A 16,930-nucleotide genomic window follows, 5' to 3' on the forward strand; every position below is an offset into this window, starting at 1 on the left:
GCATACACATTCTTGCAGGTATTAGTTAGGGCAGTGGCCTGACTAGCCAATATAGGGTTGCCCCAAATAGGACAGGAATGTCATAAATCGCATTGCTTCTGCACTCTACACAGCAGTTGGAGTGTTTCACTGTGCAAATGTTCTTGAAACACAGAATCATACAGCCTGTTGCACAGACATCTCTACAGTCGAACCTCGTTATAACGAACACTGATATAGCAAATTATCGGTTATAGCGAACTAATTACGAATTTTGGTTGGTCATGCTTCATTTCAGTGACATTTATTCTTTTATAACGAAACCGAAAACGCGAGATCCGCCGCGATATCGGCTGTAACGAAGAAATATTTGGTTTACACGAGGCTCAGAACTTGAAAGTAGCATAAAAAAAACCAAAAACCAAAATGAAAATCGAAGGCCGATACACAGCTGAATTTTTTTTTTTTTATCGTTTGAAAAAGTTTTGCCGTCTGGCACAAAAATCGCGTTTGGATGGTCGCGCCACCTGTGAACAGAGCGCGAAAACTCTGAAAGCTCATGACATGACAGAGGGCCGAAAGGCGGCGCCACTTGTCCAGCGGTAAAGAAAGGCAAGCGCAGCAACATTGGCAACTTTGAGGCCGGCGTTCTGACATCAGCAAAGCGGCCAGTCTTGTTGTTGCAGCGCTCGAAATGGCATCGAAGAGGAAAGCGATCTCGCTCCAGACAAAGCTGCAGATACTGAGAGCTGTGGACAGTGGCCGCAAGAAAAAGGATATTGCTTCGGAATTCGGCGTTCCTCCAAGTACGTTATCCACCATTTTGGCCACTAGAAAGAAGATTGAGGGCAACACCGAGGACGCCATAAAAGCCGACCGTAAACGAGTTAGGCCTTGCCATCACCCGGACGTGGAAGCGGCTTTGCTTTCTTGGTTTAAAGATGTGAGGGCGCGAAATTTGCCGGTGTCGGGAGCACTTCTTCAACGGAAGGCCCGCAGCCTGGCCTGCGTACTGGGGCATGACGATTTCTGTGCAAGCAGCGGTTGGCTGCAACGTTTCAAAGATAGGCACGAGATCGCGTGCCACACTTTGTCTGGCGAAGGGTCCGCTGTCGACATGGAGACATGTCAAACGTGGCTGGAGAATTTTCGTCCTCTGCTCCAGGAGTACGACGAGTGCGACGTATACGTCGACGAAACCGGCGTGTTTTTCAAGTTGTTGCCAGAGCAGTCACTGGCGATGAAGAACGAGACCTGCCATGGGGGCAAGAAAAACAAAGACCGGGTGACTGTCGTCGTTGCCGTGAACATGGACGGCTCCGACAAAAGACGGCTCACCGTCATCGGCAAGTCGGCACATCCGAGGTGCCTGAAAGGCGTCCGGAATTTGCAGGTTCAATACACGTCGAACAAAAAAGCGTGGATGACGACCAAGCTTTTCGAGGACTGGCTGAGAGCGTTCGACCAGGACATGGAGAGGCAGCACAGGAAGGACCTGTTGCTTTTGGACAACTGTTCGGCGCATAAAGTTTCGATCGTGCTGAAGGCAGTTCGCTTGCAGTTTTTGCCACCGAACGCAACTTCTGCTTTGCAGCCTTTAGACAAAGGCATTATTCGTTCGCTTAAGTGCAATTATAGGAAGCGTTTGGTGACGCAACTGGTGTTTGACATCGATCGACATAGATCGACAACAATAAACATCAAGACGACACTCGAAATGTTGTACGGGTCGTGGAATGAGGTGAGGCAGTCGACAATAAGGAACTGTTTCGCGGATGCCGGTTTTGTTCTGCCTGCCGACGAAGAAGAAGTGCAGCCCGAAGACCAGGCAGAGCTGGACAGAACTTGGGATCGGCTGGCAGTCCCAGGCGTCGAATTCGACGATTTCGTTTCGGCCGATGAGAACTTGGCCGTGGCGCCCGAGCTGACGGATCAAGAAATTGTGGATCGCGTTTTGTTGCCCGAGGATGACAGCAGCAGCGACAGCGGTGAGAGTGAACGGGATGAACCAACGATGAGCAGTGCGGATGCCGCGGACATGGCCAGGAGGCTGAAAGGATATTTGGAAAAACTCCCGACGACGAAAACTGCTGACGTAGAAAAGGCCCTCTTGAGCATGGACAATGTAGAAAACTTCATTCTGCGCAGCGCTGTGAAAAGCCACCAGACGAAGATAACATCTTTCTTCAAATGAACGAATGCAAACCTGTTTGGCTGATCCCGGGCTGGCGTTGCATATGTCTCCTCGCCCAACGCCGCCTCTCCTCCTTCTCTTCTCGCCCAACGCCCCCTCTCCTCCTCCTCCTCTTCTCTCAAAGCTGCTTTGGCAGCTTTTTTTTTTCAACGGTCCCTCTCGGGGCCACCAATCGCGCTTCGGCAGAGCACGCAGGCGCGATGGTTCCCGCTGTGTCTCACTCGAGTTCCTCTCTCTACACCAAGTCGCCTATGCGCAGACACATGGTGCAGTCGTTTCGCGCCACGCACTTTCACGTGCGCGGCGACGTAAGAACAGTCGTGTCAACCTTCCCATATTCCGGCCTATTTTGATTGAATGCCACAAGGAGACAGGTAAGGATTACCACGTTTGTAGTGGGTTCAAAGCCAAGTATATAATGCATTTTAGTGTCTAGAATATTTGCGCGAGCCAAATTACGAATTTGTCACAGCCGATATTTATGTCTACTGTTACAACGAATATCGGATATAACGAACTGATTTACGGTCCCGATGCTACTTCGTTATAACGAGGTTCGACTGTATTTGTTTGGTGCTGAAAAGAGAATCGTGCCATGTGCCCAGCTGCGAACCAACTGACTTTGCAAGAACTCAGTTTCTGTTAGGGATGCCCCGTGCCTGTATCGATATTGAGGGTTATTCCTACAAATAACACTCAAAGTGCGCCTGCCCTAGGGCTCCTAAGATGCTGTACTTCCTGCGTTGCGTGGCTCAAGCCATCAGTCAACAATATGACACATGCGGTGCAAATGAAACCATGCGGTGCATTTTCTTAGAATTTCCAGCCTACACAGATGGCAGACCATGTTATGAGCCTAAAATAGAGGCATTTATGCAAATTCCACTAACAATCAAACACATGTTAAGCCCCTTATAGCTCCACCTGTTATAGCACTTCACCATAAGTCTCTGTTCAAAGAACAAGTGCAAAATAAAGAAGAAGCAAGTGAGGACATTAACTGCTCAATGCAAAAAAGCTGCATAAGACAGCGTATACTGCAAAAAGTTGCCAGTGGACGTAATGACACCGCATGGTTCCAGCACCAAGCAAAGCTAGTCAAAGAACTCTTTAATCAGGGCCTTCATGCATAAGAAGGGCTATCTGTTTGCTATGTGCAGTGCCAACGGGCCTAATGCCCCATGTGAGCAACATTTAAGAAACATACCATGCCAACATCTTCACGAAGGCGTTTGACCGAGTCGCGACAGAAACCATCCACAAGCGGCACGTCCGACTTGAGCGGTGCTCGGGGGAACAGCATAAGGCTGTTGTCGGGCGAGCGGAGCGCCGGCGGAAGCAGCAGCTGTGCAGGTGACATCAGGGCGGGATGAGCCTGGGAACAGATGGCGTGGTCCTCTGTGTGGTGATTGTGAAGCATGAGCGGAGGCGGTAGGTCAGCGTGGCCCAGGCCGCCAGCACCCAGGGGGATGATGGTGAGTTCGTTGGAGCCCTTGACGAGGTGCTCGAAAGGTGGCGCAGGCAGGATAGGGCGCGTGAGTTTGCCCATCCGGTCGCCGGCCCGGACAAACTTGCGACGGCCATCCCGCTGCAAAGAACAAGCAGTCGCCTGCAGTTAGGCACTGCTTGGGCTTGAGACAGGCCCATGTCACAGCCAAAAGCAGCACAAAAAGATGCAAGCATGAAATAAGCAGCAGTCACTGACGTACTGCCACCTCGAACTAAGCACAGAAATGCTGCCATATTTCCCGTGACGCACTACCAGGGACACAAGTCTATAGGATGTGCAAAAACTGATCTAGGCATGTAGGTGCCACATTTGCCAAAGATCCTTTCACTTGACTAGCACATATTGCAGCATGCAAGTTAGACTTTCACTGCCACAAGTGTGGCCCACAAGTCACTAGTTATAACAGCAAAGCTGCCATCTTCAGCTGGTGCTCACGCACACTGGAGACTTTTCTTCCTGACAGTGCACCCTTGGTCAAAAGTCCATGGCTCGAGAGCGAAACAGGGTTTTGCTCTCGAGCCATGCAGATGGCCACTTACAGACAAGCGCAATGCATACATGCACACCTGGACACACAGAACACTACGACACCGTGGGTCACAACAGGCCCCACGCCATGCATGATATGCACGGCCAGATCAGGCAGAGTCAAGTACCAGCCTAAGAATCCACCTTTTCACACGGCTACTCCGCACTGCGCACCTCTCATCTGCTTCCTCACACACTCCAGTGCTTGAAAACAACCCGCCGGCTTCTAGTGCACATGCGCACAACTGAAAATTTGTAGGCGCAGTTGACGCCTCGTGGAATTAGATCACGCCTGCCGTCACCTATGTGCGCCTGTTTTCAACCAGTTCTCTAGTAGCAGACCAATTCTTGCACACTCCCCAGATGGCATCACGCAAGTTGTGTAAAAGGGTGGACAGCTGGTGCTTTCTGGTTTTAAGTTAAAGATAGCCGACAGGAATCCGGCTTTTTCACAAGATTTGCGCCCTCTGGGGAGTGGTGAAAATTCGTCTGCTACTGGTTGAAAGCAAACGCCCGTGGGAGACGCAGACACGATCTGGTTCCACGAGGAGCCAGCTGCGCCTGCGATGTGCTTGACAGGTGCCGCCATCTCTCGCATGTGCCTGTCACTAACATGAACAGCGCGTGCACGGTAGGAGCTGACGGTTTTCATATTCAACCAGTGGAGCTGGAGGAGAGGAAGTGCACATGCGCAGAGCGGCCTTGCGAAAAAGGCGGATTCTATTTTACCTTCAATTTAGTCAGACACATTTGGCATAAAATCTTCATAACAGTTAATGCATTTAGCAATATATACCTGACACCACGTGAGGACAAGCTGTCGCACATAACAAAAGAAATGCGAGTGCGCAACAGGTGTTGTGCATCGTGTGAGAATTGACTAAGGCAATGCAGGTGGTTGTCTCCTGGAGTACTTAAAGAGTATTCTTTTATAACAGAACTGACTGGTTCATGAGTTAAAGCCAGACAGTTTACTGTTTCACTACTTAACCACTAGAAATAACTACCCAACCACAAAAAGTGACTTTCACCGCTAGGAATACTTAAGAAGGCAGCAACAGCAGTACCCCCTATAGAACTGTAAAGTATTTTAAAAAAACCTTTTGTGGCTAAACTATGTGATGCTGTGCCACAGAGCAATATTATTGACAAGTGTGCAAACTTCGATGTGTCACACATGCAATGCTTCCCATAGAAGATGCACCTACTGAGGCCACGAAATTGGAAATGTTAAAATTCATTTGCACTGTTATAAAGCATCGCCTGGCTGCGAAGTTTGGCAACGCAGTTCAGAAAACTGCAGAAATTGTACCATGAAAGTTTCAGTAAAATCCGTGACGGCAGAAGAAAGCTCCAGAGTTGCCTTTTTAGATGCCTGTCTCTGATGGCTACTGAACAGTAGTGAGATGACTTCACATAAAGGACAGACTCGAAACAATCTACATTACATTGCAATCACAGAAACACATCATCCCATCAAAACATGCCTCCAAAGCATGTTAGACGTATCAATAACACGTCCACTTCAGCAAACATTACCAGCCTGTAGGATTACATGCAGGAGCACATACCCCTCTCACCCTAATGCAATGAAAAAATTGGCAGATTTGCGTTACAGCTGGCATATCCATCACGATCACAGTGTCAGGTGTTCACATTATTTTTAGGTTAATCAGAGTTGAAAGTGTGCATATATAAACACTCTCCACCCTTACAACTCCCATGACCCAGTAATTTTGAAGCTTCGGACGTACCAGCCTCGCACAGAGTTTGCTGCAAGCAGAAAAACAGACCAACTCACCGGCTTGCCTATGCGCTCAGTGACAGACTGCTTCCGGTGGAAGCAGCCGTTGCCAGCCTGGCTCTGGTGATTGTGCACAAATGACGAGGAGATGATAGCGAGCTTGCGTGATGACGACCGGTACCGCAGGTAAATGTGTGCGTCGCACAGCTGCCGCGTGTCCCTGGAACAAGACACCACCGAATCAGCTAACAGGCAAAGCTGTTGTGGATTTACTTCAGTGATTGATTTGAAAATGCTCTTTTTCCATTTCATAGGCCTAGCGGACAGGTCTCAGTAAAAATTGTTTGGCCGCACAGATTAGCGAGAGTATTTTTAAAAACCAACTGATGCTAACGAGGCACATATTATGCACTAGAGATCAGCAACAGCAGATCATTGCATATCAATTCCATTCAAATTGAAGTAGCGAAGTACTTTTCATCATTCAATTATTCCCCGTTTGCATATATTTTAAATCTTCTGGTTCAATCTGGTTTTCGCTAATAGTATGAAAATGACAAAAGTGCTTCATCTATGAAGGCAATGATAAAAATATACCGCTGAACCAAAAAGCCAATATCTTTCATACACAAAACTAAGCAGGAAAAGAGGCAATCAAACACTGCTGCAGTCAACACTTAAGCCACGTGCGCTTGATTTTGAAATTACAATTGCAAGTCAGCATTTGTCCTTTCCATTTTATGTTTCCTCCTGCCCATTTATGGCACTCCAGCTGTGCAGCCAACCATGTCTTATGAACTCTCAAAAACGTGCACCCTCTTTCTTGTGTGAGGCACTGGCCGTGTTACAGAAAAGAAGCATCGGTCTGGGGTGACCGACAATTCTGTCAAGTTGTCATGTGCAACAAGAACACCCAGATCACAAGAGCAATACCAATGTCAGCTGGGTACAGCCAATGTAATTGAAGCAACGGTGGATTTGAGAAGTTTTCCAATGAAAGACTATTAGAAACAACAATCTCTCCTCATGCAGCTACGCAGAAATTTATGACTATGCTTCGTAACACGACGCATTATGTAACATCATTAGCAAGGTATAACCCTAGGAACAAGGGCTCTCCACATTTCCATAGTAATAAACAGCGATAAGAAGCAAACCCAACATCCTGCTGACATCAGAACACCTTCACCAAGCATTATCACAGGCAATATGTTAGATTACACTATCAAAAAAAAAAAGCCAATCGCTGTTGTAACACAAGACCACCATTACAAAAAAGTCTCGCGTCTAGAGAAGACGGTTTAATACAAAAAAAAAGTCTAGAGTCCTTCACGAAAGTACTTTTCCGCTCCTAAATAATTATGCAACCACACTATACAAAACCGGGGCCATTGCATGGCAGTGGAAAAGGGCACACCAGAGGCAACGGAAAAGTAAACGCCAGTATGCCAACTTATTTACTTATGGAACCACCTGTACCAAGGGGCAAAAACTGCGTTCGTGCAAGATGATCGATGCCTTCCAATGTTTGCTCTGCCAGCAAATGGAGTGAGACGTGCTCATGAAAATGCTCACGAAAAATCCCTGCAAAATGTCAGCCATGCACATGGACCTAATTTTCCTTGCATGTGTGCGACTGAACTGCGCAGCTATGAAACAGCTTCCCTCCATATTTTAAATTAGTTTCTTTACTTTGTACACATGCATTATAATTATACAGCCAACCTCAGAAACTTTGTAATGATGCCTGCCCAGTGCGAAAACGATTTCCTATTAATGCAATATAAAGCCAGATGTTCACAGATAACTATAAAAGCAGGGACTCAAAATTTTAACAAAACAAATAAACTAAAGGAAAAACCCAGAACACGTGTCAATAACACCCCACACCATGGCGCCTACTATATGCATTAAAGCTTTTTTTACTGCCGCCTATCAAATTTCCATTGCTAAACAAGGTTCCTCAATAGCATTTTTATGCTTCCAATGTACGAGCAGAACCTGCAGCGAATTCTAAAGTTCAGAAATTTTTAAAAATATATTATAGATATCTTTATTCTATGTGAGAATACTAAAAAATATTTTCTCAATTCTGTAAACATATTCCAAAAACTCTTAAAAACATATACAAGTACACATAACCGCAAAAATCTTAACTAAAGGCAAATGAACGAAGGCTGCAAACTGGTGTCAGCGAGACATATACACTCCATTTACAAACACAAAAGATTTTATCTTACAAAACAAGCAGGGAGGTTTGCTTCGCAAAGGAAAATGTTAAGCAACTCGGCCCAGATGCATCGCACATGTTGCAATCTTGGGAAAAACATTCAGCGTCAAAACACAGGGGATGCCTAGCAGTGCGAAAGCACTGTTAAATGTGTGCATGCTTCATAACAAAACCCAGCAAGAAAAAATAATATACAATAAAACACAAATAAATAAACCAAAGTGAACAAAAATACTACTGCGAATCTCAACTCTCAAGTACACGGCTAGAAAAAAAAAAAAAAGAGGTTTCTTTGTATGTCTTTTGTGCCAGACAGGCTACATGCCTCATAAACTGCACCTAACATTGCGGAAAAACAATGTGTCAAGTTGATATCTCTCATACAGCATTCTTCCTCATAACAGAGACGCGCATTACAGCAGGCATTCTACAGCCGCACTCGATGTCACCTGGGTGCCTGCCTGCCCATTTCCACACACATGCGGAGAAACCGAAGGAATCAAATCAACAGTGCTAATCCAAGCGAGCCAATTTTTTCGCTGCCCACATCCAAGTTCAGAAGCGCTTTTTGGTCCATCCTTTTCTGTTTATTTGTACTCAGTGTGCCTTGTTTTTCTGCGCATTTTGTGCTGAGAGTGTCATCGCAAAAAGTTAATTATTTTTCTTTCTTTTCACCCTCCTTTACTTGCCAGAGCAAGCGGGCACTGTGCCTCTTCCAGCGTCACGAAATAACAACGATACTTTTTAAGACACAAGAGCACCATAGAGCATATCGACAAGACCTGATGCCATGCTTTCCATTCCAATTACATTTATACAATGCACATAGCTACATCCCATCAGTAATTTTTATGCAGTTCTTGTCCTGTTACACCCCTGATCAGTGGTGCTCAGGGGCGCATTTAAAGGGCTACTAGAATTCAGTTATTTAAAACAAGGCGAATGTGTGAAACTTGCAGGTGAGCATGCCAAATTTTTCTGCGCTAGCATCTGAAATGGTGACGCAATCGCCAACTAAAGTGGTGTCAGCGTTCTGGCTTCTCGGCAGCACACAGCAACGGGCAGAGGCCTCAATGATGACATCACATACGGCGGTGCTAAGTTTCCAGCGAAGAAGCGGTTGTTTCTGGGAAGAAAACGAGCGCCTTCGAAGGTGAAGCCTACCAAGCATTGTTTGGCGGCATCATAAGACGCATGGCAGCATCTGAAATTTCGGCAACATTGACGTCACCACGAGTTTCTCCGCACTTCTCCAGCGCATGGAGGAGCAGCCTGAATATTGTCGCGGTCTTAATCGGCGATTACGTAAATAATTTAAATGCTAGCACAAAACTACTTTCCATCCTATACTTATATAGAAGCTTCATAGATCAGAATTCTTGAAAACGTTCAAATTCTCAAAAAAGCCATTTCATCTACCCTTTAAAAGTAATTATTGGAGTGGGCAGTTCTGTTCGTGTGATGCATTCCTTGGAACTTTTTTTTTTGTTGAAAAAGTTGCATTTTTTATTGCTTTTCATTAGAAAGCTTAACAGAACTACAGTAAATATTTTCTTTTAATTAAGACTGACACAAAAATCAAACACAATAGTTGTTACAGTAGGATATGACTTTACAAAAAAAGCAGCGATTTACAACATCAGCCAATGGCCTGCCGAGTGCTATATTAATCTGCTGAGAAATCGAAGCAGTAAAGAAAACCAACTAAGTTTTAACTTTTCAGTCTATTAAACAAGTCAGATATGTCCATATTCCTGAGCTTATAATTTTGTCTTGATTACCTTTATTTAGGTAATGAGAAAATCTTTGTCACCGAGGAAGAGTGTGACAATTATGAATGTGGACAGAGCTTCACAGCAAACTGCATATAAATATAACTTATTTAAATAAAGTTTGAATAAAAAAAAGAACAGGCATAGCTCTAAAGCCAATGCATTCGCTTTTGCCAAGCTTATAGCCAAATGGTGCTCTGAACGACAACAGCACACAAGTTTACTCAGTTCTGTCCTTCCTACTCCAAAATGAGGATCCATGCAACAGTCGACAGTCGTGGCTTCTTTGTTCATTGTCAGTAACCGCAGCCACTTAGCTACACGCACGACAATATGGCAGCTTGGCATTACACACGGCCTGCTTGACATTTAAGTGTTTGGGGGCAGACGAAGTGTGTAACACAAGGCAACAAAGCCGACATAAACAAACGCCGCCGCTCGATATGTCAACAGTTCAGGCCACGCGTTAATGTACGAATGCAACGCAAATGATGAGGGTGCCAAGGAAGCAGCTTGCGAAAGGAATGGGCATACAGCGAACAGCGACACTGTTTGTTTGCTTTAGAGCCAGGCAGCCACTAGGCAGCAGCTGCTTCACATCGTGCAATTCAGCTTTTTTTGTTTGGCAAGCTGTTGATCTTCCATGCCCTGTACACTTTGTTTGCCGAATACAAAAGGTCAACCTGCACTGATTCTGCTTGCGGGCTAAATACTAAAAGGTTCCTGTTGTTAGACCGCGAACATTTTCTTGTAAATGCGCCATGTTCTCGCACAAACAAAGCGGTATTCTTGCCTGTACAGAATGGTATTGTCACCCCTATAGAGCGCTATCCTAGTTTACACAGAGTGGTATCCTAGTCTTAACAGAGCGGTATCCCAGCCTATACAGAGCGGTATCCTCTGCCCATACAGGGTAGTATCCTAGCCTATACAGAGCAGTACCGTTGCCCATACAGTAGTATCCTAGGCCATAGAGAGAGGTGCCCTTTCCTGTATAGGGTGGTATACTTGACCGTAGAGAGAGGTGCCTTACCCATATATGTGCCCAAGAGGAAACCATTGTATTGTGAGTTTCCGTTGAGAGGCACATGAAATTTGTCTGTTGTCTGTAGTTTTGTTCCAAGTCTAATAACCCTACGTATCCCATGATCCACCAATATATACCGCAGCCCTCTACCAGGTAATAAACTGCTGTAGCTCTGGTATACATCTGGCCTTCTTTCCATTACGTGTCCACTCCCATCACCCTGCCCACCTTCAGGTCATGTCAACTCCTGACTGCCTGGCTGGCATGCGCACAATCACGCGATCCAGCAATGTTGCATGAAAAGAAAGGCGGCCTGGCGACACAGAATGCACATTCTCTACACCACACTCAGCTATGGGAGCGATAGCTAAACAAACTGCCGGGCACACTAATAAGGGTGCATGCATGTTTGAAGTGACATTAACCATGTGCTCTCATGGTGAAACTTAGCACCACAAGTGGGAAGCAAGACAAACTAGGAAGATTGCCTTCCTGGCCACCAGGTGGCACCATCATGCAACTGGCTTTGAATCACCCTTGAGACATCTGTGACACTACTGCCCTGTGCCAACCCATTTCCCTTCCATGGTAGCACCTAAGCCTTGATTGTGTGTGATATACCCGGCTTGGCCCATGCTACACCTAACTAATTTTTGAAAAAATTTCGTTCGGCTTTTTTGTAATTGATTGTGCTAGTTATAATGTACAGACAAGACATAGCATACAGACCACTGCTAGAGCTGAATTGTAGGAACAGCAACACCATGACTCGGTGTTAAACCAAAAATCGCTTTGTTCCAGTAAGTTACCCCATGTTCCAATTCACCAATAATGCAGGTTCTCTATTATTGCTTTCATTTCATCAGTACCAAGTAAAATAAATACAGAGACCAATCAGGCATCCAACTGGTTCCAAAAGAAATCAAATGGTCAAGTGGAATACAATTGGTTTCAAATAAATTACTGTTCCAGTGGGACAGTACAAATCACTCCCTACTTGATAAATTGTTTCCAACTGATTCCAAAGCAACTAAGGGACAATGTGCTGATAATCTCCCTACACATCTCCTAAATAAGGAGAACAAAAGTAGATGGGAAGCCAAAGGCATCAAGATTAAAGTAAATGTAGCTAAATCCAAGAAAATCGAACACTTTTCTACTAGTCAAGGGAAACCAGTAATCCTTGAGCGCGGCGACGGATTGTGTGCTCTAGGATATCACGCGTCATTGACCATTTACTATGGATACCAACTGTGGTTCCAATCGGACATGGCAGTAGCCCAATGCCTGCTCCTGTGAGCAGCGAAAAAAAAAAAAGACAGACTGGTGGGACACCAACCATTTTTCTGCGCAGCATACTTAACGAACAGCATTTTGCACACAATTTTTTTCATGCCTCATGCTACATTACTATGAAGTATTATGAATGGAATGACTAAAAGGCTAAGTTACAGGAAGTAACTGTAAACCTAATTGAAGGAACGGTGTACTACAGTCACTAACCAAAAAATCCGCAGTGATGAAATGGGCACAACAGAGTGGTGCTCATGACTACCCCGTGCAAGTCACGGGGATGACTAGTCAGTACATGACCAGGCACCACAAGAAGTATGATTAAACCTCAAAATATAATGGCACAGAAAATATAACAGATAATAAAAATCCCTCCAAAAACCCAACATAATTTACTTTCTTGCTGAGGCAGCAAAATTGGAAACTATAAACAGAGTATTTCTCGGCACCTGTGGAAATACATTTCAATGCGACTTAACTGCAGCACGATTCCACCACTGAAGGAACAAAGAAAACACACTCAAGCAGGATCCTGCCTTCCCCAACAAGAAGCACGTCACAGCTGTGCAGTCATCCCCCCACGTGATACGGCTGCACAAAGCCTGCCCGTCGTCTGCACATGCCCGACAAAGATAATGGGGCAAAAGCAAATGCGGCTTCCACGTAGGCGCAAACATCAGTGGCGGCTGGCGCCAGTTCTTTCACACTAATTGCTTGCCGTCGCTCAAGACACAAACAACAGTGAGCTGAATCCATCTTTTTATCGGCTTGGCACGTCCCACAATGTCCCCCCTCCACACCTCCCTCAAGTTGGCTCGGAAAACCACTTTCTTTGCCTGTCCGCACTTTCATGCGCCTCTACCCTTATCTCAACTTCTGTTGATAAAGGGGGGGGGGCAAAAGCAGGACTACAGTGATCGGGGAAACTGCGCAGTAGGGAGGGCTTTCATCCATGATGGAAAGTTCACCACGCAAAGGCACCAAGTTTCTTTGCCTGCCAAAGCTCAAGCAGAGTGGAAAGAAACACCCACCATACATAGATCGAAAGGCAGAAAGATATCAAAGAAAAAGAAAGAAAGTGTCACAAATTATTCTTTGTTTTCATTGAGCTAAAAGCCATGCATGCTCACCCCTTTAAGTGGAGCACTCGTCCAAATCTTTACTAAGGGGCAACTGTTGAAAGCAGTTGGAGGAAATTAACTCACAGGAACACAGCCACTTCCAAATGTTGCAGCATTTTATAAGCACAAGAATTCTGATGCCTCTGGCCTGTTTAATGAAGTCAAAACAATTAAAAGCCTCCTTTTTTTTGCTGCTGCAATTGCTCAGCACAGTAATACGGAACCCTGTGGACCATGTCCCATTGTTGCCGGCTGCCGTTTTTCTTTTCTTAATTTGCATCCTACTATAGAACCATTATGTTACCGCAGCAACATAAATTTACAATGGCAGGGCTTCCCAGGCAAAGCTGCAATCCTCAAGTTACACGGGACCAGGTTTTACTACGTGGGGCAAAAATGTAGAGGCACTGCTGTGAACCACGAAACACTACTTTCCTGATGAGGCTTAGTACTAACGAGAATCTCAGATGCAACAAAACACAAAGAAAAGACGGTACAATGCTGATGCGGTAAATGCCAATGCTGGCCACACACCTCTTGTGGATCTCAGTGAAGCAGGCTCTGCAGCTGTCCACTAAACTCAGGTGGCTTGGCGAAAACAATTGTTTCCCAAACGCAGCATAGGAATCTGCTACACAATGGAAACGCGCGAGACGTGTGGCACGCGACAATGGCACGCCGTTTTCGAGAAATTCTCATTGCCCAGACGTTCCCCCACTCCCACTTTCCGATTGTCTGTAATGGCAAACCCAACATGCAAAGAAGGAAATAGGTCAACTGCCCCCCCTCGACGGTCATTCACAAGCTGCATTGTCTCATCTGCTGGACTGTGTATTTAATGTTGAGGGCATGTCAATTCAAGCCGGAACCTGACTGATGTTTAGCGGAGGGTTACCATTCACGCAGAGTGTGTGCAGAGGTGCATCGAAAAAGCTGACAGCCTATGCCGCCGTTGTGCTTTTTCTTGATTTTCCTTGGGAGGGCTTTCCACTTTTAAGCCACACAGAAAGCTTATCCAGCTACCTGTGTGTTCTGCACCAGATGTGAAAACTAATTTCGAATCGTGGAGCACAGTGCAATCTGCAGCAGTTTTTAATAAACAGGGCACAAATAAGCCTGCTTTAAGGCTTTCAGTATCATGAAAGCTTTTAATGAACCAAATCGGTAGTTAATTATTAATTTGAGCATGAAACCCATACCTCACACTTGGGAGCCCATCCCCCCTTAACTCAGAGCCACACAGCAGAAGGATTCTTCGAACCTCAATGTTTCCCTGCCAAAAAATTGGAATTTCTTGCATTGTCTAGCAAGGCAACTGAAACACACAACATTATAACAATAAAGCCTTAGTTTCAAGCAAGTTCTTCAGCGTTTGCAATATCTTGGAAATGTCCTGCACTGACTTAACATTATGAACACACAATCAGTCCTCACTGGTGGCAAACCAGTTCCGCAACTCGTGCCACGGCCTCTGCATGCAGTCATGGAAGACCGATGGTGTGACAAAAAAGTTTTGCATTGTATACTTGTTCCTAGTGATGAGATAAGACAATTCTTTCTTTTTCATATGAAAAACAAATAAGTTTACAAGGGCTACCTCATGCCAAGCACCATTTTGCACTGGTTCTCGAGGCCCACAGAAAGGCTCGCGCGAAAATTCCGAGCAATGACTGCACAAACACTTCCACGGAATATGGCGCAATTCTCTGCGACGACACAGTTCCTTGCGCTCGCTCGGAGACCCTTTCTTGGCCTTTTTGCTGCTCTTTGTTCACGAGCTCAGTGTTGACCTCCTTGGAGTGCATCCGGGTTGGGAAAGGAGGATGAAGAGAGGGGTGGGGGGTGGGGGGAGGGAAGGTCAAAAGGGAAAACAGCTCCATGTGATACGGGCAGCCCCCCAGCGCTTCCAAGGGTCAAGTGCAACAATACTACGCAACGCTCGACCTCGTCTTTCAGTCTTCGTGTGTTGTTGTCCCATGAGATAGTGAGATTGTGGCTCTCCGGTGTAACCGGTCCCGGCAACCAAGTTCTGACGCTCCTCCATAAACTACAGATAAGATTTCAGCAAAGAGGCGGACAGGGCAAGTAAAAGTGGAATAAAAAGAGCACACCCACATGGGCACTATTATCAGTGGCAAAGAAAAATTACAATTTCCAATTGTGTCCAAAGCTCCAACGGTAAATATGAAGGAGATCCTATCGATGTTATCAGTCACGAATTTAAGCACCAAGCCGTGCAGCTGACCCGCAAAATGTTTCAAGCCGGAAGGGCTCCGCAACTCTGCCATAAGTGGAAAGGGCTTCACACATGACCAGAGATGGGGCGAAAGGTGTCGTGATTAAGTAATCAAAACAATGAGCCCCCCCTTCTGATAATGTCATCTTTTCTGCAGCACCCACAACAGTAACATAAAAGACGATAATAGCAAGAGGTTGAGACACAGATTTCTCCAGCAACCAGGCATGAGCGTTTTCATCAAGATGCAATATCTGCACTGGTGCCAAAATGTCAGGTGCAATCAGAAGAGATAAACCTTCTTGCTCCTCTGAGCCTGTTTTGTTGTAAAGGCATTTTGTGCCAGTTACTCTGGCAAAGGCTGATTACAGGTGCGGAAGATAAAAGAGTCAAGATTCCAAGAACACCTGTGGCATTAAACAATGTGGCAAAACTTTCCAGTGAGCAGACAAGGTGCACCGTGCTGTTAGTGCCACAGTTACAAATTCAAACGCAAGTTCAGCAAGATCCATTACAATGATTGCAAAACAAATGAACACATGCCATTACGCAGTAACACGCAGTGAAAAAATTCTAAGCTCAGTCTGGTCGACTATTATTTTGCCTCTAGAAGTCCACCACAAACCAATGAAATAAGTGCAGACACAGTACCGTGTATAATGAGAATACAACATTAGGTGTTTAAGGACTTTAGCGAGACTTCCAACATGTATACTTTATACGTGTCAACATGCGTGTGCTTTATCGTCATTTAAGCATCATCGTTCTTGCAAGTTAAATCAAGCGCTCAGCCAATATCAGAATACAAAATAAGATATGACATGCAGCAGAAAGCTCCATATCACTGTTTGAGGTTTCGTTTACAGGTGGAATGTTGAGTGTGCTGTAATAAAATTGATATGATGTCTCTGCGACAAAATAAGCCACAATGTACTCCTCAACACAGTTAGCTACAAAGTTCTGGCCTCACGTTAAACTGTTCCAGCCTCCACCAATGGCAAGAACGTATTTTGTTTATTTTTTCCTCATTTAAATATGCTTTACACTTGTCTACTGTTTCACGTGTTATAAAGTAAACCAAGGACTTTTGAATACATGCACACTTTGATTATTTTATTTCACTATTCTTGTTTTCTTGTGTTATTCTGCAACTATTCAATTTGCTCCTTTCTTTGCAATTGGTTTCTACAACTATCCAGATGACTGAGAAGTTTTCGCATCACACATGTAATGCATTCAATGTTTTCTCAACGTCTTCTATATTTGTAAAAATGGGCCTGCACTAGCTTCGGCTAT

At 45.2% G+C, this 16,930-nt stretch overlaps 1 protein-coding gene across 1 annotated transcript in view; it reads right to left on the reverse strand.

Moving 5' to 3' along the window:
* Positions 1-16,930, reverse strand: part of LOC144104648 (uncharacterized) — a 34,077-nt gene that overhangs the window by 7,235 nt on the left and 9,912 nt on the right. The window contains exons 2-3 of the mRNA XM_077637782.1: positions 6,013-6,175; positions 3,381-3,761 (exon numbers count right to left, since the gene is read on the reverse strand). Of these exons, the coding sequence (XP_077493908.1) occupies positions 3,381-3,761; positions 6,013-6,175 (544 nt within the window). The remainder of the gene's footprint in view (positions 1-3,380; positions 3,762-6,012; positions 6,176-16,930) is intronic.

This window comes from Amblyomma americanum, chromosome 9 (assembly GCF_052857255.1).
Source record: "Amblyomma americanum isolate KBUSLIRL-KWMA chromosome 9, ASM5285725v1, whole genome shotgun sequence".
Classification (NCBI taxonomy): Eukaryota; Metazoa; Arthropoda; class Arachnida; order Ixodida; family Ixodidae; genus Amblyomma; species Amblyomma americanum.